General features: G+C 43.4%; 1 protein-coding gene across 1 annotated transcript in view; it reads left to right on the top strand.

Annotated features, from left to right (window-relative positions):
• The window catches only part of ATP11C (ATPase phospholipid transporting 11C), a 202,777-nt gene that overhangs the window by 91,392 nt on the left and 87,357 nt on the right, over positions 1 to 24,028 (top strand). Inside the window, exons 2-5 of the mRNA XM_049767475.1 lie at positions 4,316 to 4,435; positions 11,828 to 11,917; positions 17,778 to 17,858; positions 21,592 to 21,699. Of these exons, the coding sequence (XP_049623432.1) occupies positions 4,316 to 4,435; positions 11,828 to 11,917; positions 17,778 to 17,858; positions 21,592 to 21,699 (399 nt within the window). The remainder of the gene's footprint in view (positions 1 to 4,315; positions 4,436 to 11,827; positions 11,918 to 17,777; positions 17,859 to 21,591; positions 21,700 to 24,028) is intronic.

The raw sequence follows: 24,028 nt of genomic DNA, 5'->3' as shown, positions 1-24,028 counted from the left end.
GGTTGGAAATTGCTGTGAGGCAGAATTGACCATTGAACGAAAATTTTCATTTTCCGGGCTGAGCCAAATGTTCGGCTCACCATTTGAGGACTCTTTGTATGTGTATCCTCTCTAAAGCGAGTTGAAATTCTTCCATAACTTAAAATTTCGGCATGATTGAGGCTGGTAAACCAAAGGGAAAAAAAGCGCAAAGTGGTTAGTTACAGGCAGCCACTAATTCCCAGAGAAATTCTGGCCACTGCAGTGTTCAGCTCCGGCTGCAAATTAAGAGCGGTCACCTGGGGAACTTCTTAAAAAAACTGAAGTTAAGTATAAAATATTAAGAGTTTGGGCATTTGGCATTAGGTTTCAAGCCAGCTTGTGGCCAGAATGAAGAACCAGATCTTTGGCTCAGTGATGACTTTGTTTGCAGTCCTAGGAAGGGTGGGGGGTGGGCTGACTCAGAGCCTAGGACAGTATTAAGAGACTTTCTGTTGAGTCTCTATTTCCACTTGATGCTTGCTTTTTCAGGTTGGGGGGCAATGGAGACAAAGCAGGTGTGGACCCTCAGAGGTGCCTTGGGGCTGTTCCAGGCTCTGAGCTCAGGAGTGACCCCTGGTGGTAGAGAATTGAACTGTGGTAGCGACTGCTTTCAAGGAAGCACCTCACCCACCTCTATATACATTCTGTCCAGCCCTTTTGGTCCTTCTTATTGAGTTAGTGTTTTAGAGGCAATCAAAACAAAAATTGTACATCGAACAGCAAAGTATGTTTTTGGTTTTGTTTTTCTTCCCCCTGGCTCTCTTTGTTCTCTGACTAACAAAGACTTGGAATTTTAAGAGGCCAGTAATTTAATGACAGTATTGTTTCACTCCGCTGCTTTATTGAGAGACTGTGTTTTTATAAATGCCTTGATTTTTAGACAACAATAGTCAATGTCTAGAAGAATTGTAAATGAAAAAATACAAAAGGGTGCTTTTTTTAATTGTGAGGACGAAGATTGCTTTCTCTGTTAATTCAGGCATTATAAATCTGCATAGAAATGTGTTGACATACTTTCTATTACCGTGAGTTTTTAATGAAATTCGCATCAGGCAGCTAGATTTTACTCACACCAAAGACTATCCTACAGGCCAGCAATGTGGCTGAGTAACAGCACCGCTTCCTTGTTCTGCCTATGTCAGACTCTGGGTTCAATTTCTGGCAAAGCCGAAACTGGTTTTCCTAAGGATATATGGATGTGAACTTAGTGCAGTGCAGTTAAACACAGATAAAACTCTTTGGGAGGGGGGGTGCAGCAGGGATTTAGCTCAGGCACATGGCAAGCATCATAGACAATTTGCTGGCCCTATAGACTTTTAACAGGATTCAAATGAGGTAGCATTAGGTACCTTAGGCCCCTCCTGACTCCTACTCTGGAATGTCCCTGCCATGCCTCTACTTTGGCAAAGCACTAAGCTAGGTTACTTAGAATCTTAGGCACTAAAACCACTATTATTTCTTTTATTTTTTTTTACTCCATTGTGAATTACAATTCCATCATAGTTATGTTTCAGGCATATAGGGACGGTGAATTAGGGCCATTCCTACCACCAGTGTTTGGCCTCCCTCCACCAAAATTTTCAGTCTGCATCCCATACCTCTGTCCTTAGCCCCCTGGTCTACTAGTGTAACAAGTGCTGTGGATGGCCAGCCACTGGATGCACAGGGCAACATGGGGTGTCAGGCATTGACTGGGATGTGTTATTGTATAGTGCCAGGAATGTGTTAATTAAGTGCTATATATCGCTCTGAGAGTTTTTAAAACAGTAAGGATGGCAAAGAGATAGTACTGGGGGGCACTTGCCTTGCAGGATGCTGACTCTGGTTCCATTCCTACACTCCATATGCTCCCCTGAACCCTGCCAGGAGTGATTTGTACACAAAATAAAGAGTAGCCCCTGAGCTGTGTTGGATGTGGCCCACCAAATGCCATTCAAAATTAATTTGTTTTGAAAAGAAAATAGAATCGTTTTCTTAAAAAATCAAATTAGGTAGCCAGAGTGATAGCGCAGAGGTAGGGCATTTGGCTTGCATGTGGCCGACCCAGGACAGATCTAGGTTTGATCCCTGGCGTTCCATATGGTTCCCCAAGCCAGGGGCAATTTCTGAGCACATAGCCAGGAGTAATCCCTGAGCATCACTGGGTGTGGCCCAAAAACAAAGAAAAAAATCAAAATAAAAAGACTTTTTAATTGTTGGTTTGGGGGCCACTCAGAATTCACTCCTGGTGGGCTCGCAGGGCCATATAGGGTATTGGGGATCAAATCCAGGTAGCCTTCATGTAAAGCAAGTGCCATATCTGCTGTATTATTGCTCCAGGCCCCCAAACACAAAGTTTTGTTTTGTTTTGTTTTGGGCCACACCCAGTGGCCACATACTCCTGTCTCTTTGCTCAGAAATGACTCCCGACAGACTCAGGAACCATATGGGATGACGGGGCTCAAACCCGCACTTGCATGCAAGGCAAATGCCCTACTTGCCATGCCTCCATCCAAACCAATTTCAAAGTTTTTTTTGGGGGGGTGGGAATCACACCTGGCAGTACTTAAGGGTTACTCCCAGCTCTGTGCTCAGGGGCTATTCCTGGCTCTGTGCTCATAATTTGCTCCTTGCAGGCATCGGGGAATCATTTGGGATGCCAGAGATCTAACCCAGGTTGGCTACTTACAAGGCAAATGCCCTACCCACTGTGCTATACTCTGGCCCCATAAAAAGTATTTTTTACAAGTTATCTTCCATACAAAGTCCTTTTAAAAGGCTGATTGTTTATTCTGATGTTTGACCTGGATCTGTGCTCATATCTTATCTCTCCCTTTCTCTCTGTCTCTGTCCCTCTCCACCTCTTCCGCTCCCTTTTTCTTTCTCCATTTTTCTCTAAGTCAACTTCTTTAAATATAAGCATTTTACATCACTTAAAAAATAAATTCAGTGGACATAAGTAGATACTGGTTTCTATTATACTTCCTTGGAATTCAGATCTCATTTCACATCAGCCATGGTAATAAAGCCCAAACTCACGAGATAGTCCTAGGTTTATAGACAATTCTCATACTGAATTAAGGTGTGGAAAAAAGTGGGGGCTGGAAGTCCACTGTGAAAGTTGTCTGTTGAGTAAAGGAATCTGCTCTTGCAAATGTAAAGAGCACTGGAGTGAGAGACTCACTCCAGTTTGGGAGGGTCGGAGAAACAACAGTTGGTCTTCTTAGATGACCAAGAACCAAGGCCCTTGCTGGGCAGAAACCATGATTCCTTCCTTTGTCAGCCACAGCCGCCCCTATTTCTGACCTGTATGCTTCCAAGTGGTCATTTTTGTTTGCTAAAGTCATGTGTGCGCCACTTTCTGCTGGCCATGTCATCTAAACGAAACATCCCCAGCCCACCCAGTGTGTGTAGCTGCTATCCATCCCATTCAAGCTTGCGAGGCTGAGGTTGAACAGCACCAACAGAAGTAGTTCCTCTGGTGCTCTTTATTCATAACTGCATTTATTTCTGATTTATGTGTTTATATATTTGTGTATTTATGTTATAACTGCATATGCTCATTGTTGAATAATTGTACTTTGCAAAGGGTATAAAAAAGGGAAATGGCGACAAACGTGGATTAACCTAAAGTTGTACGTGGAGTATATTCATTTGGGAAAATTCAGAGGTAAAAGATCAGATTCTCCTCCAGTGCCTTGAATTCCTTTTCTGCAGAGGCCCCAAACCCTCTGATTTATCATGCTCGCCAATTTTGTTGTCTTTGCTTTTGACTTCAGTGATTCTCCTGATCAAATCTCAGGAAAGATCTGGAGCTAGTGGGTTTGCCAGCCCACTAGGAGAAGCCGTGGCTGACCCCTGGTTGGTTCACTGGCCTGGTTCCAGATTCTCAAGTGGGACCCTTTCCTGGGCTCCCTTTGTTTCTGAGATGAAGCACTTTAAAATCCTGCCCTGGGCTCAGAGCCACACTTCCAACCTGCACCCAGACAGCTGTGGAGAGAGCTCAATGGAGCTTGAATATTGAACAAGGGGTTTCTCTCCTCCTTTTTTCTCCCACCCTCCATCTTTCCTTTAACCTTCTTTTTCACCCCTCTCTCTTCTCCATCTCTTTATCTCTCCCTTCTCCGTGTCCTCCCCCATCTGGTTCTCCCTCTTTTCTCCTCTTCCCTCCTCCTTCTGCCCTCCCCCCATGCCCCCCCCCCTTTCTCTGGAGTAGACTGGAGCCATGCATGCTTAGGCAGGTATTGTATGTTTGGTTGAAACCTGGAGTAATGGGTCAAAAAAAATGACTCTCCACCCCCTCTCTCTTGATTAGTGTGCCGGGGAAGAGAAGCGAGTTGGGACGCGCACAGTGTTTGTGGGTCACCGTCCAGTGTCGGAAACGGAAGCTTACATTGCACAAAGATTCTGCGATAATAGAATAGTGTCATCGAAGGTAAGTTAGTGTGTGTGACTATTGCGTATATGGTGGGTCAGATAATATACTTTTTCAGGTTTGTGTTTCTTTTTTTTTTTTTTTTTTTTTTTTGGTTTTTGGGCCACACCCTGTGACGCTCAGGGGTTACTCCTGGCTATGCGCTCAGAAGTTGCTCCTGGCTTCTTGGGGGACCATATGGGATGCCAGGGGATCGAACCGCGGTCCGTCCTAGGCTAGCGCAGGCAAGGCAGGCACCTTACCTCCAGCGCCACCGCCCGGCCCCAGGTTTGTGTTTCTGAGGAAGCCAGTGGTGCCTTTATAAGGCTCTACATGACTGTGCCCTTAAGCTTACATCATGTTCCAATTGCTATTCCACGGAATGACATTTTCTAAAAGTCAATTGTGGTCTTATAGGTGGGGCTGGAGTGATAGCATAGTGGGGAGGGTGCTTGCCTTGTATGCAGCTGACCTAGGTTCGATCCCTAGCATCCCATATGGTTCCCTCCACAAGCCTGCCAAGAATGATTTCTGAGCTCAGAGCCAGAAGTAAACCCTGAGCCCTGCTGGGTGTGGCCCCAAAACCAAATTTAAAAACCAGCAACATTGTGGTTTTGTCATTCACTTGCCTTCCATTCTGGGTCACTGTGCCTGTTGATTTAAGGCTGAAAGGGGAATGAGTTACTTGCTCAAAGCTGTTGGAATAGCTGGAAGTAGAGGAACAGAACTGTAAGCCATCTGCTTTCTTTTGACATCGTGCTGTGCACTCACTCGTATTGTCCGTGGGCACTCCTGGCTCCTCGGGATTGGCCTTGCTCACAACCCAACCTGGACTATCCCCAGCTCAGCAGTGGTGTTGGGTGTCCCAGAGAATCACGCCACCCCAGTGGAGTCAACTTGTGAGATTCTGAGAACCCAAATAGGCATGTTTGATCCCCAGCCCTGCATATGGTCCCAAGCACAGAGCCTGAAGTGCTTCAGGCTGTAGCCCCCAGACACACCAAAGATGAAGTGAGTTTCCTGTTCATTTAGCACCTTCCTGAGGAAATTTCCTTCGAAGCTGGGACTGTCTGTACATGGGCCTAATATAGAGAGCTGTTGACCTTTCCTGTAAATTGCAATAGGGACAGCAGAATCCAGGAAATAACCCCACATTTGATTTTGGCTCAAAATACTAAGCTTGTAGAAATGCAAGCTATGGCCTGCTAGAGGTTCATGCACTGGCTTTACTGGGAAAATGAGCAAGCAGAGGGCTGAAGTCAGCAAGTGATGCAGTCGCTGAAGAGAGCATCGAGCCAGAGCAGAGCTACCTTTTTTAGGATGTTTTCCTGAGAATTCCTGCCTTGCATCAGGTGTGCTGGAAGATGATCAAGTGACTTTTCCCTCTCCTTCCCTCCCTCCTGTGTACCAATATTCTCCCCCTCTCCCTATCCTTCCATTTCCTTTTAGACATTGTGGTATGCAGTATTGTTAGTGAAGGGGTATCATGCCAATCACTTTATATTTTTTCAGTTCTTGTCCAGAGCAATCAGTTTCCAACTATCATTGTCCTAGAAGACTGTTCTGTACCCTAACTGCATTCGCTAATCTTTGTGGCAAGCTTCATATCATGGAATAGTCCTCCTGGACCTTATCTCTATGATAAGACTGTTTAAATCTCAGCTATTTTTGTTTTTTTTGGGCCACACCCGTTTGATGCTCAGGGGTTACTCCTGGCTAAGCGCTCAGAAACTGCCCCTGGCTTGGGGGGACCATATGGGACCCCAGGGGATTGAACTGTGGTCCTTCTTTGGCTAGCGCTTGCAAGGCAGACACCTTACCTTTAGCGCTACCACACTGGCCCCTAAATCTCAGCTTTAATATTAAGTTGGACGACATTTCTCCATAGGGGCTCATGTGGGCCCCCAGGATATTTAGAGGGGCCAAAGTCTGAGACTGGGGGGGCTAACTGGCAAAACAGCAAGTCCATAGGAAGGAAATGTGGTGGGAAGGAATCCACAGAAGGACCAAGGTTTAGAACCCTGAAATAGAACAGCTTCTGTCAACAAAAGACGACATTTTTTTTCAGGTTATGAGGAACCCAGGCCACAAATAAAGAGACTTTTGAAACATTTCCATATGCCCGTCTGTGCTCAGGCACATGTATATTAGAAATCGGGATAAAGATGGAGCATTCCGACATCGATAGAATGAAACATCTCTTTTCTATAATAATGACTGCTTAAACTAATCTGCTGTTCCATAAAGCCTCTGCAGCAGGAAAGGAGCAATTAGCACCGTTCTTCATAAAAAGACTGAAATTGTAATACAACGAGTCTGATAAGAGGATAGTGCGCTGTGTCATGATAAAGCACTTCAGCCATGGAGACAGAATAATGGGAGTTGAATGAAATTATTTCACCACTGGCTCTCAATTTGCTCAATTTGCTCACTGGTGCAATGGGAGTAAAAGTTGTGGGTGCGCACCACCCCCCCCCCAAATCTTGCCCTTGTGGTTGCTGCAGTGTTGGGGTTTTGACACCTTAAGACGAAGTGCTTAACACTGGAACTCACACACTTGTGGTTTTAGGGGTCACAGATGACAGTGTGGTGGGGTCCAAACTTCACACCTTAAGTTTGCAAGGCAGGCCCTTTCTCACTGAGTCCCCTATTTAGCCTTCATTTAACGGGGCTATTAGAAGTGTTTAGCAGTGGTCCTCAAACTATGGCCCGCGGGCTACATATTGTATTTGTATCTGTTTTGTTTCTTCATTGCATAATAAGATATATGCAGTGTGCATAAGAATTCGTTCATAAGTTTTGTTTTTACTATAGTCAGACCCTCCAATGGTCTGAGGGACAGTGAACTGGCCCCCTGTTTAAAAAATTTGAGGAGCCCTGGTTTATTGGATGCTGTTGAGAATGAAAGAGAATCCTCAGAATACAATTAATCAGAGCCCTAACCATACAATAGCACCTCAACAAATGGTCTCTGCCATTGTTATTTGTGCTTCTGTGATGAGAATTATTACAGACCCAAGGTGTACTTTTGATTTTCTGAGTCCCATGTGATTTGAGTGTGTGAAGTGATCCTTCTGGAAAAGGAGACCTTTCAGGTTCATTCTGCAGACAGGAACAGTTTCATAATTGGGCTTCATATTTCATTCAATGCCTAATAATTACTCATATTTTCAGTTTTAATTAATTTCCCAAATAAGCAATGCCTACAATGTGTTAGCAGCCTTCCAACTAAGTAGCAAGGGGGCATTTCCTGTCCTTATCCTTCCATCATCAAAAGAACTTTTTTTCCATGGGGGAGTGGTTGGACCGCACCTAGCAGCGCTCCTGGCTCTGCACTCAGAAATTACTTCTGGCAGGCTCACGGGACCCTATTGGATGCCAGAGATTGAACCCAGGTCAGCCGTTCTTCTGGGCTCTTGAGCTTCCACCAGATTTCCTACCCTTATTTCTTCCCCTTCAAAAATCATCTAGCTGGGGCCGGAACTATAGCACAACAGGTAAGGCTTTTGCCTTGGCATGTTAATGACCTGGGTTCCATCCCTAGCATCCCATATGGTCCACTGAGCCTGCCAGGAGTAACCACCGAGAGCCTCTTGAGTGTGGCCCCAAAACAATAAACAAACAATAAAAATCAACTAGCAGATCAAGCAGACCCTTCAGTGTGCTAAGAAGTCATGGTCTCCACCTTACTCTTTTTGCTGGTTGGAAGTTTAACCCAAAGTTAGTCACGTGAGGTTGTCATTCAGCCTAAAATGGCACTGGCATTTCCCCTCCAGATCATACGTCTCAGTAGCATTTATTCAACAGCCACAGTGAAAACTCCCAGATGGGAGGCCAGGGATTGAACCCGGATTGACTGCAGGCAAGACAAGTGCCACCCTACTGTCCTGTCCCCTGTTCATATTTTTGGGGCAGTTTTTTGGACCACACTTGGGGGCACTTGGGTTACTCCTGATTGCACTCAGAAATCAGTCCTGAGAGGCTCAGGGAACCATATGGGATGCCAGGGATTGAACTCGGGTCGGCCTTATTCGAGGCAAATATCCTATCTGCTATACTATCGCTCTGGCCCTTCCCTGTTCATAGTTTTATTAAATACTCCCTTCTCTAGTGATAGACAGTCTCAGGATAAGTTATTTGGGGGTGTTAACTTGCTCATAAGCATTTTAAATTTCAAGTAAAAATTTTTGGACTTTTGGTAAGAGCAATTAATTTTAATTATGTTAATTTTTAATTTTTGTAGAGCAGGTAATTTTTTAATGCCTCATTTTCTAAAATTAACATAGCAGACTCACACTCTGTTGAATTAGAAAAGGTGTTTAGCAGAGCTAGAATATTTCAGTTTTAAATTAAACAATAGATGTTTAAAAAGGGCTGAGCCAGAGTCCCCCCGCCCTTGCAGTAGTGAGGCCATTATTTGGGTGCGAGATATTCACTACAGAGCAAATGCATTAGATATGCTGGGGAGGCAGGTGTTTTTCTCTCAAAAATCATTTATAAACTTGTCCTAAATGGCAGAGTTGCTGTGTAACTTTCTAGTTGATGGTTGAGATAGTACAAAAGAGCCAAAATATTCCCTTGTCCTCGGGTCTTGAACAACTGCTCTAAACAATTTCTTCCTGTGAATTAACATTGTTTTGGGTTTATAGCAACTGAATAAGCCAGAGTCCATGTTCTCGATAAACAAGTCAACTTGAATAACATGGAGTGTGTGGTTTTAATTCAATTTCCGTTTTAATTAGAACACTGAAAATGTAGGCTTGCCACAGTCGGCATTGGAATAATATAAGCTCTGTTACATTTGCATTATAATAAAGAAATCTAATTTGCTTTTCCCTTAGAACAATGGCCAACAGGCCCGTTGTTTTCCCCCCAGTATCTGTGGAGCTTAGCAGTTTTAATCAAGGTTTCCTGTGTGCCTATGTTCAAGGGGCTTGGAAAGAGCTCGCTGACCTCTTAATAGCTAAGAGGGCATCAACCCTTACAGGAAATCCACAAGGAGCAGTTTATGTAGGAAGCTAAAAGCAATTGTGGGGCCTAGAAACAACTGAAATGTTTCCTTTCTATGTGTTAACACCTCCCAAGACTTAAGAGTCCCTAACATTGCCAGGAAGCCAGAAGTTTAGCTGTTAGCCAGTTGTTGGAGTTGAGCTTAATATTTCTGAAAATTGATGCAAGTCATGGGGACTGAATGGCTGATGCATCTGCTTCAAGGAACTAACTGAGTTTATGCTTTTGAGCCCTTTGAATGTTTCATCACAGGCTAACTGGGGAGCCTGATGAGAATCACTGACTCCTGTCCCAAGCGAGGCACAGTCCCTGACAGGTCACTTCCCTTTGAACTGTTTACTCTTGAGATGCTTCCATGATGCCTGGAGGGCAGAACCTTCCAGGTTGGCTATTGGCTTGCACCCCAAGAGTTCCACTGATTGAGCTGCTCTCCATTCAACTTTATTCTTTTGCTCTTCATTCAGCCTTATTCCCTGATCACTTGAACTCTTGTCCAAGCCTTTTAGAGAGGCTTAGTGGTGAATTACACAATATTTTGTTACTCTTATAACTTGGATGTTTGGGTCACTTTACCTAATTTAATCAATGTATTTTCACATTCCATAGATTCCTGGGCTGTGTAAATGTAGACCCTTTCTCTGTAAGTGTAGGTCTGTCTGTAATGAAAATTAATCCCACCCCCTCCCTCACTGTTGGTTGTTTGGGCCATATCTGGCAAAGCTTAGGGATCATTCCTGATTTTGCATTCAGGAATCACACCTGGCTGTGCTTGGTGTGAGATTGAACACAGGTTTGGGGCATGCAAACAAGCTACCCTACCCACTGTACCATCACTCCAGCTCATACTCTTCCTTTCTGTCACTCCGGTAGTACTTTTCTTATTTTTGCTCTCATTCTTTCTTGTGCTTTGCTGATACCTATACCATTGTTTCTTTGAGCTCATTAAATAGCCTCAGTATGATCTTAGTGAAGTCCTTCTCTGACAGTTTCCAGAACTGACACTGATAGATCCTTTTATGCTATTACTTTCACTCACTGGACTTGGTAGGCTACTTTGCCTTTTCCCCATTATGTTGCTATACTCTGAGGGTAAGCCTTTTTTCCCCTGTTTTGGGGCCATACCCAGTGATGCTTAGGAGTTACTCCTGACTCTGCACTCAGGAATCACTCTTGACAGGCTCAAGAGGGCATATGGGATACCAGAGGATCAAACCTTAATTGGCCACATGTAAAGCAAGAACCCTACCTGCTGTACTATAGCTCTAGCCCCATCTGAAGGGTAAGCTTTTACAGTTCAGCCCCCTGGGAGGCTCTGAGGGATTAGGCTATGGGTTGCTTTTTTTCTTCCCTGCCAGTATCACCCAGTGACAAAGGTATAAATGTGTGCAATGTGAGATGTGATGAACTCTCAGGGTACAAGTAGTGGTGAGTGGAGTTATGGTCACTGAATGTGCATGTGAGCTTGGATGATGGAATGAGCAAGAGGGGGTCTAGGCTGTGTAGGTGGATCTTCTGAGAAGATAGAGATTGGGCATGAAGGCTCCAGAGATGCTGGTAGAAGGGATAGAAATCCACTTTGTTTCCATAAGGACCACGATTCTATCAGCCATGAGGTAAATGCCACTGTAAGGTTCAGTGAGCAAGAGTCTGAGGTAGGGACATAGGCCTCCGAGGGACGCAGTCCTTAAATATCACATAACACTGAGAAAAGTCTTTGTGATGTGTTTGCCTAAGGACTTCTGTTCTTACTATTTCCATTGTAGCATTACGGTGCTTACTGATGAGGAAATGAGGTGTGTGGGAGGTATGTTTTTGACAGAAGTGGATGCAAATAAAGTACACATGTACCAAACCTAGGGAACCACAAGCCTGACGTGTAAGGCCCAAGTATGAGCCCGGGTACCACGTGGCCTCTGGGTATAGCCCCTCTAAAGCTGTCCATGTATATAACTACAGTAATGGGTGCTATCAAGGAAGTATAGGTTGAAGAGCAGAACATAGAACAATAAGCCTCATTGAGATCAGCAGTGGGGTGGGGTGGAGGGAGAGGAGGGCTGGGCCATAGTACAGCAGGTAAAGCACTTGCCTTGTATATGACCGACCTGGGTTTGGTCCCTTGAATCTCATATGGGCCCCTGAGCTCACCCAGTGTGATTCTTGAATGCAGAGCCAGGAGTAATCCATGAGCATCTCCGGGTGTGTTCCTAAAACCATAACAAAAAAAATCAATAAGTAATGAGCTATGGTAAAGAAAGTTGGTTATGTGTTTGGTCTCGGTGCTCTTTCAGGTAATTAAATCTGCAAAAGGAAGGATTTGTAATGGGTTTTCAGAGTATTGTGAACATTTAAGCCCTTATAAATCATTATTATCACCATTAACCTCCCCCCCTTCTTCCCTTCCAGTATACACTTTGGAATTTCCTCCCAAAGAATCTCTTTGAGCAGTTCAGAAGAATCGCCAATTTTTATTTTCTCATCATTTTCCTTGTGCAGGTAAGAATTCCATAAACAGCCAGTCACTCTACTTTTAGAAACTGAATTGCTTCCTTGTTTCAATCTATTTCTAACCTTAAAATGCCCTTTATAAAAAAAGATGCTTCAGGGCTTTATGATAATCAGATGTTTTAAAAGTTCAGATAATGCATTTTCATATTTATTTCTGTATTCCTGAGGTAACGCTTTTTACTGGAAATCCTAAAACTCAGTTTCTTTGAAAGAAGTGTTTTGTTTTTTTTTGTACTTGGGGTGTGGCTCAGTGGTGGAAGGTATGCTTTGTATGCTCAAGGTCCTGGGTTTGATCCTAGTTCCACACAGTGCCCCCTACGAATAATATTAATATAGCACCCCTAAAAATCTTTCATGGATTTCATATCTCTAGTTATCTATAATTAGCATATCAGTACATTTGAAAAAAATATTTTGACTCATGAACAACATGGGATGTTGGTTGATGCAAAAATTCTCCCCCCCCCTCTCTCTCTCCCCCTCTCTCCCCTCCCTCCCTACCCTCTCTCTATCTCTCCTCTCCCCTCCCCTCTCCTCTTTCCTTTCTGTGGGGCTCAGGAATCACTCTTGGCAGGCTCGGGGGACCATATGGAATACCGGGAATCAAACCTGGGTCAGCTATGTGCAAGGCAAATGTCCTCTCTACTTGCCTAGAATCCCCTCATGCTCATTCTGTCTTCCAAGCTCACATCCACATTCAGTTCTATTGCTCCAAGACCTGTTGACCAGAATTCTTACCAATAATGTTAGTGTTCATTCCTCTTGCCTATTAAGAGTGCCATATATGGTCTGTGTTGTGTGTGTATGTTTTGATACATTATAGCTTTCTGTAACAGATCAGTGTATGTTTTGCAGTGGTAAATGTAGACTATTATGTGTATTTTAGATATTCACAGCATATTTTGTAATTCTGTATTTTGAGGCTGTGGAGTTCACATAAGTTTATTAATAGTTGCAAATCTTACCAATGAAAATCTGATGTATTTATGGAGAACAAATTTACACATAAGTGGGCCCACTGTAGTTCAAATTCTATTCAAATATCAACTATAGCCTGCATTATAGTTTTACGTAGGTCGTTTATTTCTTTTCTATTTTACTTTATTGAAAGCATTGTGATTTATAAAGTCCTTCATAGTTGGGTTTCAGACATACAGTGAATCAGGGCCAATACCACCTCTAGTGTTCACCTCCCTCCACCATATTCCCTGTGTGCATTCCATACCACCACCCTTTACCCCTCACCCCAGCCTGCCAGTATAATAGGCCTGCTTAATGTTTTATGATTGTTAGAGTTTGGGACTTCTGTTGACTGTAGCGTGGATATTTAGTTCTATTCTTTTTTTTTTAATCTATCTCCACCAATGCACCTGAAACTCCTTGGCCCCAGGCCCCCATGCTTTTTATTTTTGTGTTTCTCCTCCAAAATACTACATATAAGTGATATCATCCCATATTTATCTTTCTTCTGGTTTACTTCATTTAACATATCTTCCAGTTCCATCTATGCTGCATCAAATTGCATGATTGTATCATTCCTTACCTCTTGTAGTATTCCATTTATACAAGTACCACATCTTCATGACCAATGGTCTGTTGATGGACATTTAGGTTGATTCCAAGTCTTGGCTATTGTACTGAGTGCTGCAATCAATATTAGTGTGTACACACCCTTTTGGATGAAAGTATTTTTGTCCTAGGAATAGATACTCAAAAGAGGGACTGCTGGGTTGTATAGTAGCTCAATTTTGAGTTTACTGAGAACCTTCCATACTGATTTCCATTGGGGTTGGACCAGGCAGCATTCCCATCAGCAGTGGATGAGAGTTCTTTTCTCATCACATCCCTGCCAATAGAGATTGTTCCCAGTATTTTTGATATGTGCCATAATTACTGGTGTAAGATGGTACCTCATTGTTGTCTTGATTTGTATTTTCCTAATGATAAATGATGATGAGCATTTTTTAATGTCTGTTTGTCATCAGTTGGTCTTCCTCAGAAAAGTATCTATTTATTTCCTCTCCCCATTTTTGATGGGGTTTTTAGGTTTTGTGGAGTTAACCTTTGTGAATACTTTATATGTCCTAGACATCAAACTTTTTTTCTGATGTGTTGAGTGTAAAAATTTTCTTCCATTCAGTTAGGTGTCTTATAATTTTAGCTTGTGTTTCTTTTGCCATAAGAAACTTTTTAGTTTTAGGTAGTCCCATTTATTCAGATTTGATGCTCTAACCCTTGGTATCTTTTTTCCCCCCTCTCCCTGCCATTGGTATCTTATCACTGAAGATGTCTTTGAAGTCTAAGTCTTGGACTTGGAGTGTTCTGTCTGTTTTCCTCAGTAAACTATGCATTTTGGTCATTAATCCACTTTGAATTGACTTATGTGTAAGGTGTGAGATATGGATTGATCTTTAATTTATTACACATGGTTATCCAATTGTTCCAACACCATTTGTTGAAGAAACTGTCTTTTCCATTTCAATTTCATGGCTCCTTTGTCAAAGATTAATTGACCATATACTTGGGAGTTGTCACTGGATATTCTATTTTGACCCATTGTTCTAAAAGTTTGTCTTTGTTCTAAAACCATGCTGTTTTGATCACTATGCCTTTGTAGTAAAACTTCAAGTTAGGTAATGAGTTTCCTCCATTTTTTTAAATATCTTTATTTAAGCACCTTGATTACAGACACGATTGTAGTTGGGTTCCAGTCATATAAAGAACAACCCTTTTCACAAGTGCAACATTCCCATCACCAATGCCCCCCATCTCTCTCCTCCCCCTCCCAGAGCAAGGAACAACTTCCAGTGGGCAGGTTTCTTCTAAGGATCTCTGGGTTTTGGGGGGAAGGGGTTTCTACCAAGTGCTCATATTTTTAACACATACTTCTTCTCATCATCCTTTTTGCTCAACTATCCTTACCTCAACATTTTTTTAAATTTTTTTAATTTTTAATTATGAGAACAAGGATGCAAAGAAAGAGGACAAGGTAAAGTTTCAGTGGAAGGACAATACATAATTCTCAGTCCTCCATTTTTTTAATGTGAATTTGTCTATCCTAGGTCTTTTATGGTTCCACAAAACCTAATAATTGCTTGTTCTAAGTCTTTGATGAACGTCTGAATTTGGATAGGGATTGAATTGAATCTATATAGTAGTAATAGTTTAGGTAAGATGGTCATTTTGAAAATATTGATTCTTCCAATCCATGAGCATGGAATGTTTTTTCCATTTCCTTAGGTATTTTTCAATTTCTTCAGTGTTTTTGAATTTTTCGTGGTATAGGTTTGTCAGTCACCTCCCATGTTAGGTTGATTCTTAGGTACTTGGTAGATTGGAACACTATTTTAAATGAGATTAGCTCATTTATTTCTTATTGTCCTGATGTCATTGTCTTGGCTCCTTTAGTCTAAAGGGTGAAAGTAAAAGAGTTCTCTGCTTCTCTGTGGCCCTGCTTATAGTTTTGTTTTTTAAATTTCAAACATTCCAATTTACCTCTTTCATCTTTTTTTTTTATTTTTATTTTTGGTTTTTGGGTCACATCAGGCAGCGCTCAGGGGATACTCCTGGCTCTACGCTCAGAAATCGCTCCTGGCACATTCCAGGGACCATGTGGAATACCTTCCTTCTGCCTGCAAGGCACACGTTTGCATATATACCTCCATATATGCATATATATATGCTTATGTATACATATATGTATATATATGCAAGCATATATACACTTGCATAAATACCCCTATGCTATCTCTCTGGTCCCCTCTTTCATCTTTTATGTCTACAGACGCTTCCAGTCTTTCCCTCAACAAAAATATCCCCTGAAAATTTGACTATGTTCAGAGTACTCTTTTTTTCTTTCAAACGAAGCAAAAACATTCCAGTGCAATTGCTCAAATGCTTTGTTGGTGTCTTTTTTATTTATTTATTTATTTTGGTGGGGGGACCACAGCTGGCAGTGCTCAGGGGTTACTCCTGGCTATGTTCTCAGAAATCACTCCTGGCAGGCTCAGGGGACCATATGGGATGCCGGGATTCGAACCACTGTTCTTCTGCATGCAAGGCAAATGCTCTACCTCCATGGCATCTCTCTGGCCCCGGTGTCTTTTTTTTTAATACAATCTTTATTTAAGCACCATGATTGCAAGCATGATTATAGTTGCGTATTAAGTGCTTCTGTTTCTCTACTTGGAAGCTTTGAGTAAATGGTACTGTAAGGAAATCCCTGCTACTTAAAACCATCCTGGGGACTGGAGAGATAGTACAGCAATAGAGCATTTGCCTTGCATGTGGCTGACCTAGTACAGTTCTGGGTTCGATTCCCGACATCCCATATGTTCCCCAGAGCCTGCCAGGAGCAATTTCTGAGCACAGAGCCAGGGGTAACCCCTGAGCGTTGCAGGATGTGATCCAAAAAACAAACAAATAAACCATCCGGTTGGTAAGGTGAGAAAGAACCAGTTTTGCTCTTGAATGAAGGGATCTTGGGGAAAGGATTTTCTTTCCGTCCATGGCTTGGGTGGATGTCTTGACAACTGGATAAGGTCAACTATACACAAGAGTCATTCGACTTGGCATGCGATGCATTACAGAGCACGTCAGTTAACACAAAGTGCCATGGCAGCCAGTACACTGAAGACCAAGATGAAGCTTTTCTACCCTTTAGGAAAGTACGAGAGAGCCAAAGGGACAGGGGCATATTAATTTAATCGACTGTCAGAAAGGTTATGAAAGTAGCATGAGTGAAATATTCTGAGGCTATAGCAGACTGTAGTATTTATTTTTCCACTTAAGAGGAGCTGGGGCAGCCTTTCTAGAGGAGATGATCATCTGAACTGACTCTTAGAGGAGAACAGGGTATTTTCCCAGTGGCAGGCCCCAGGCTAGGACGTAAGTGCATTCTTGATGAGTACTGAGTCCTGTTAAAGTTTGTGCCTGCAGTGCCGAGCATGTGACAGGGCTGTGTGGTGGCTCCAGGTGGGACTCAGTGGGCTGTGAAGGCCTATTAGATTCCTGGCTCTGTCTTTGGAATCTCCTTATCTTTCCAGGGCTTATTTCTGTGCAAGGAAACATGGACCCAGTCACTGTTACTAAGCAGACCTTCAGGAGATGACTTCTTTAACGTTCTATTCAAGGCAGTCCTCTCCAGTCCTGCTCTTTAGACCTCCAGAAGAGATCCAGAAGTTCTCTCCACTTATTTCCCCAACTGCCCCTACCTCCCTTTTTCAGGCCATTGTGCCCTCTGCCATGGCAGCACTAGGCTCCCAATGCACACACCCCATTTCAACTTCTATTCCTGCAAGTCCATCCTCTATGAAGCCGGGAGATCAATCCTTGTCAGATGGGGACTTGTCTGTCTGTGCATGCTCCCAAAAGCCTCCCCGACTTCCACTATTAGAGTTATCAGGAACGGAGATACGTCCACAGGCCTTTCCTGTTGTATTCCCTTGCTGTTACCACTTGACACAGATATGCCACCTTTCGTTCATCCTCTCAGATCCACTTCCTGTGCAGACATAGTGCCTGCAGGCCTTTTGTCTGGAGTTCATGGCTACTTCCCACTCCTGCCTCAGTTTCTTGTTTCCTCCCTGGTGGTCACCATCAGCTGAAAGTTCTGGAAGGGTGAGATCTTGTCTCAATCTGGCTTCCAGTCGCACCCCACCTCTTGAGCCTGACCAACTGAGGGGCAGGCAGAAGTCTGGCTTCAGAAAAGGGACACATGCCATCTGGGCTCAGTGCTCAGATGGAATATAGGATTTGGCTATCCCTTGAGTTGCCATGGGCGCACACATACTTGGTCTGAATTTCTTCATGGTCCTTCACTGTTGGGTTTCCTTCTCCTTTCCCGCAGGTCACAGTTGATACTCCAACGAGTCCAGTCACCAGTGGGCTCCCGCTTTTCTTTGTCATCACAGTCACGGCCATCAAGCAGGTATGTCTCTGCTCGCTCAGTTTGCCCAAAGCGCTGCTGTGTTTTGGAGAGAGTCCCACTGTTCCCTGACAGTTCCACTGTTCTCTGTGCCTGCCCTCACTTCTCTCCTACTCTTTATTCCTCCTTTCCTCGATTTTCATGTGTACAGGCTTACGCACAAGGAAAAAGTCAAAGTCAATCAAAGATAGCAAGAAATGGGAGGTGATTTTTTATTAGCATTTTCCCCAAATAAAGAATACTCATTCTGGGGTGGAGAGATTGTAGAAGCAGTAAGGTAATGATGGCCTTGCATGCAGCCAAATCCCCCCACCCCCACCCCTTCAGTCTCCTTTTATCTGTGTATGATTGGCTGAGCATTAGCAGGAATAACTCCTGAGCACTGCTGGACATGGCCCTATTTTTTTTAATTAATTAGTTTCCTTCCTTCCTTCCTTCCTTCCTTCCTTCCTTCCTTCCTTCCTTCCTTCCTTCCTTCCTTCCTTCCTTCCTTCCTTCCTTCCTTCCTTCCTTCCTTCCTTCCTTCCTTCCTTCCTCCCTCCCTCCCTTCCCCTCCCCCCTCCCTTCCCCTCCCCCCTTCCCTCCCCTCCCCCATTTTTTGACTTTGAGTCCACACCCAGCGGCACTCAGGAGTTACTCCTGGCTGTGCACTCAGAAATCGCTTCTAGCAGGCACAGGGGACTATATGGGATACCGGGGATTGAACCCGGGTCTTTTGGGGTCTTCTGCATGTAAATCAAATGCCCTACCATTGTGCTATTGCTCTGGTCCCCATAATTAATTAGTACATGTTTTTTTATTAGTGCATGTTATTAATTAGTACATGTTTTATGTTTTATCTGGTGGTACTCTGGGGTTACTCCTGGTTCTGTGCACAGGAACAACTCGTGGCTGAGTTTAGGGGGACCATAAGGGATGTCGGGGATCAAACCTGGGCTGGGCATGTGCAAAGTAAGTGCCCTTTCTGCTGTGCTATTCTCAGGCCCCTACACGGGCCCTATTTTATTTTATTTTATTATTTTATTTATTTTTTTGTTTTTTGGCTCACACCTGGTGGCACTTGGGTTACTCCTGGCGCTGTGCTCAGAAATAGCTCCTGGCAGGCTCAGGGGACCATATGGAATGCTGGAAATTGAACCTGGGTCTGTAGGTCAGCTGCGTGCAAGGCAAATGTCCTACCACTTTACTAATTGTTTTGTCAGGACCCTATTTTGAAACAGAGAAAAAAAGATAAAAGCCAAAAGGGCTTCATGACGTGTGCAAGGGCTGAGTTTCATCCTTCCTGTAGTAGTTTAATGCTACCAGATGCTGCCTGAACTTTGTGAGTGTGGCCCGTATGAAAAGAAATAGAGAAAATTAAAAATAGTGCTCCAGGGCTACTGCAAGCGGGGTGCTCAGAACTTGGTCTTGGCAGTGCTCAGGGAACCCTGTAGTGCCGGGATCCAGTCCAGGCCTCCCTCACGCAAAGCCGGCATTTCCAGCCCCTGGAGCTGATTGTCTCTGGCAAAATAAAATCGATCTTCTACATTCCTGTTCTGCTGGAGATGTGGGCTCGTCGCTGCCTCTAGATATCAGATGGATGCAGGGGGCCAGTGAGTGGACGAGATATTTGTTTCACATCCAAGCAGATGAACCACCACTGTTGAGAGCTAGCTTGAACATTTTGTAGGAGAGAGTGCTTTTGGGAAATGCCAGAAGTAAATGAGTCTGATAGTGAGAAGTGAGAGGAGAAAGGGCAGGCAGGCCCATGGTGAAAGGTTGCGGATGCTTCTTAGGTGTCTGTGGCAGTCCGGAAGTTCTAGCCAGGGAGTGAAGAGCTATTTATTCAGAATTCTTTTGTTTGCTTGCTTGTTTTTTATTTAATTTTTTTCTTTGGGGCCACACCCAGCAACTCTCAGGGGTTACTCCTGGCTCTGCGCTCAAAAATCGCTGCTGGCAGGCTCAGGGGACCATATGGGATACTGAGGATTGAACCCATGTCTATCCCAGGTCAGCAGCATGCAAGGCAAATGCACTACTGCTGTGCTATCACTCTGCCTCCTATTCAGAATTCTTAACAAGTGGCCCCAAGCCCTTCCAACACACAGGTTTGTTTAACTGGGTTGGGAACCAGCTAACCCCTTTCTTGTTGGGGTTATCTGGCTTCCATCTTGCCTACCAGAAATCGCAAGATTATTTTATCAAGTATTCGGTTGCTAAAGAAAGATTTCCGGAGTGCTCCTTCCCTGAAGCTCTTAGGATTATTTTCTTTAACCTCATAAATTTTGCTGCTTCCAGGAATAGCCTGTCTGGTTCTCAGAAGCTCGTTCTGATTGATTTTTCATCCTCATCCTAGTTCCTCTCAGGGGGCCTTTTTTTTCTCCTTAGTGGCATCACAGATAGTGTCCTGTGGAGTCCGGCCTTGCACTGCTGCGGAGTAGCAGAAAAAGCATGAATACAGCCCCAAAAGGGGGCAGGCGAGCAAGAGAATTTTGTTTTTCCAAGGGCTTTATTTGAAAGGGCACATACATTATTAGAAGGGAAAGGATCAGGAGATTGAAAAAGGAGAGAAGGTCATGTTCAAATGCACACATCTTCCTTCCTTCCTTCCTTCCTTCCTTCCTTCCTTCCTTCCTTCCTTCCTTCCTTCCTTCCTTCCTTCCTTCCTTCCTTCCTTCCTTCCTTCCTTCCTTCCTTCCTTCCTTCCTTCCTTCCTCCCTCCCTCCCTCCCTCCCTCCCTCCCTCCCTCCCTCCCTCCCTCTCTCCTTTCCTTTCTCCCTCCCTCCCTCCCTCCCTCCCTCCCTCCCTCCCTTTCTCCCTCCCTTTCTCCCTCCCTTTCTCCCTCCCTCTCTCCTGACATGGGCTCCATACTGAATGTCCAAAGGAAAATGAGCCATTTCCTGGATGACTTTTAACTCTCGAAATTGAATACCAGTTTATATGTTCTTGTATCATTCAGTTGCTGGAGAAGTCTGGCTTTGAAGCTCAAGAACTTGTATTACATTTCTGTGCCAGAAATTCTCCTACCTTGCCTGTTTTTGCCTATTTCCACAGAGAATTCTGTTTCCTCTATCAGGGGTCTCAAACTCAATTTACCTGGGGGCCGCAGGAGGCAAAGTCGGGGTGATCCTTGAGTGCAAAGTCAGTAGTAAGCCTTGAACATTGGGGGGTGTGACCCAAACAACTAAAACAAAACAAAATAAAAAGATTCCTCTAGGGCAGGGCCACAAAATGTTGTAAAGGGCCGCAAACGGCCCGCGGGCTTCGAGTTTGAGATCCTTGCTCTAGATGTTCACCACAGTTCCCTAGTCTAGGAAAAAAATATATGTATATGTAATTTGCTCTAGAAGAGAATAAGGCTCTGGAGATTTATTTTCAAATATAGAGTACATTTTATAAAAGAGAAAGTTTAACCTGAACTTGAATAAGAGTGGCATTAGGAAACTAAAACCTTGTCCTTCTCAGTTGGAGAATATTTCCAATCCCATACTTATCTCTCCCATACTTAATTATAATAGAGGTGTCTTTTAAAGCAATGAAAGCATTTACCTAAGGGGTGTTTTTGTGTATCTCTTTGTTTTTGCTGGGCACCCACACAAAAAAGATGAGATAATATTGCCTTGAGCATTCTGCATGGCGAATTAAGGCTGTTAGAAAATACCTGTTGGTGAAGGACAGGTTATAGAACTTTCTTTCCAACTTAATTTTGCTGTCTGGCTTGGGTTTTATATCCAAAGTTATTTTGTTATCCTCTTAGGGATATGAAGATTGGCTGCGACACAGAGCTGACAATGAGGTCAACAAGAGCACTGTTTACATTATTGAAAATGCCAAGCGCGTGAGGAAAGAGAGTGAAAAAATCAAGGTATTATGTTTGTTTCTGTTTTTATTATTGTTTTTTGTTTTGGGTGGTGTGGGATACCTGATAGTGCCTAGGACCATACAATGCCAGGATCGAACCCAAGGCTCCCACATGCCAGACATGTGCTCAAGGCCTTTGGCATCTCTTTGGTTCTCATTCTTTTTATTGTAGTCAAGACACTTTCAACATATGTAGTTCTTTGGCACTTAGTAGATCTATCATCTTGTGCATTCACCAACATTGTGTGCTTCCAGAATATTTTATTTCTTCCCAAAGTCAATCCCTCTTTTGCCATCAAGGCAGCTGGTTGCCTTCTTTGGTCTCCAGCCCTGGAAACCGTTAATCCCCTTGCTGTTTCTGTGGATTTACAGACTCTAGATATTCCATGTAAACGATTCAGACTTCCGGGCTATTCTTTGATCTGACTCCTCTTCACATGATGTTTTCAAGATTGGCTCAAAATGTACCATATATTAGTCTTTCATGCCTTTCTCTGTCTGAATAATATTTTTTCATATGAGCAGGCATTTTGCTTTTCCATTTACCAGTTGATGTCTTTGGGTTTTTGACTGGTAGGACAATTGTTGCTATAAACATTTGTGTGCATTTGTTTGAATACCTATTTTTTAGTTGTTCTGGCTATACAGTAAGTGCTCACTAAATGTTGGGAGGTTCTTGGAAACAGTAAGTGAAAAATACACTGTACATTGCAAATAGAGCCTCAAGTAACTCCCTGCTCCACATCATGTCATTATGAGATTGATGATAAAAAATACTGTCAAGGTAAGAATCTGGCAATTGAAGTAAGGGACTTTACTTATTTGCACTTAGTTTGTGGGTTTTTAAAATTTGTTTGTTTGCTTTTGTTTTTTTGTTTGTTTTGTTTTTTGTTGGTCACACCTGACGGCACTCAGGGGTTACTCCTGGCTTTGAGCTTAGAAATTGCCAGGGGTCGAGCCTTCATCCGTCCTGGGTCAGCTGCCTGCAAGGCAAACACTCTACCCCTGTGCTACCACTTGGCGCCTTTAGTGAGTCTTTTTTTTTTTTGATTGGTGTTTCATTTTGGGGCCACACTTGGCAGTGCATAGGGCTTACTCCAGCACTCAGGCATTGCTTCTGGCAGTGCTCAGGGGAATAGGTTGGATACTGAGGACTGAATGTAGGACAGCTGCTTGCAAGACAAGCACTTTATCCACTGTGCTATCACTCTGGCCCTCCCTATATACCTAGTAATTCTGTGTCTGTGAACTGCCAAACCCTTTTATACAGCAGCTGTACCATCTGCTATAACAAGGTTTTAATTTTAATGATCGTGAGCTCTGTGATGTTTGATTTAAATTAATCGCAGTTTATTATTTCCTAAAATTTTTCCTGCCAGTAATATTTTGGGTTCTTCATATCAGATAATTTTTATATTTACAATAGATTTTATGAATTTTTGTGGTACTTGGGTGGTACTACTCAGTGAAGTAGGGAATCTAATGAATTTTTTGGCAGGAGGGGAAGGTCTGGAAACACTCCTGGCAGTGCTCAGGGGACCATAGGCGGTGCCAGAAATCGAACCAGATTGACCGAGTGAAAATCAAGCACCCTACCCACTGTATTATCATTTTTACACAAGTACTAAATATCTTGATTTTGCCTTTTTTAAAAAATAGTAACCAACTCTGATTACTAATTGCCATTGCATTTGGTTTTATCAGAAAAAAATCTTTTTTTAGAGGCCAGAGTGATAGCACAGTGATAGGGCATTTGCCTTGCATAGGCCAACCTGGTAACAACCTGGATTTGATCCCTGGCATCTCATATAGTCCACTGATCCTGCCAGGAACAATTTCTGAGCTTAGAGTCAGTAGTAATCCCTGAGCATTGCCAGATGTGGCCCAAAAGCCCCCCATCTATTTTAGGGGGGAGGGGTTGAGGGTTATATGCCCTCGTACTCAGGGACCATGTCATGTTGGGAATTGACCACTGTATACTAGGCTAATGCTTTAAACCATGTCCTGCTCTCTTAGCTCTTCGGCCTTGTCTTTGGGTCTGTTTTTTTTTTGTGGGTTGGGCTGTTAGGACCACACCCAGCAATGCTCAGGGCTTACTTTTGACTTCAATCAGGAATCACTTCTGACCAGGCTCAGGGGACCATATGGAATGCCAGGGATCAAATGGCACATCTGCTGAACTCTCACTTTGTGCCTTTCTTGAGCTCAACGATAACACTCAATTTCTTGGGCCCAATTTTTTTTTACCAGGTTGGGTACTTGAGGTCCTACCCTCCCCACCCTAGCTCAACTTGTGGCCTTTTTCCCCTGGAAAGGAAGAGAATTGGAGGAAA

Source organism: Suncus etruscus, chromosome X (genome assembly GCF_024139225.1).
Source record: "Suncus etruscus isolate mSunEtr1 chromosome X, mSunEtr1.pri.cur, whole genome shotgun sequence".
Lineage (NCBI taxonomy): Eukaryota > Metazoa > Chordata > Mammalia > Eulipotyphla > Soricidae > Suncus > Suncus etruscus.
This window is presented reverse-complemented; position numbering and strand designations above follow the sequence as displayed.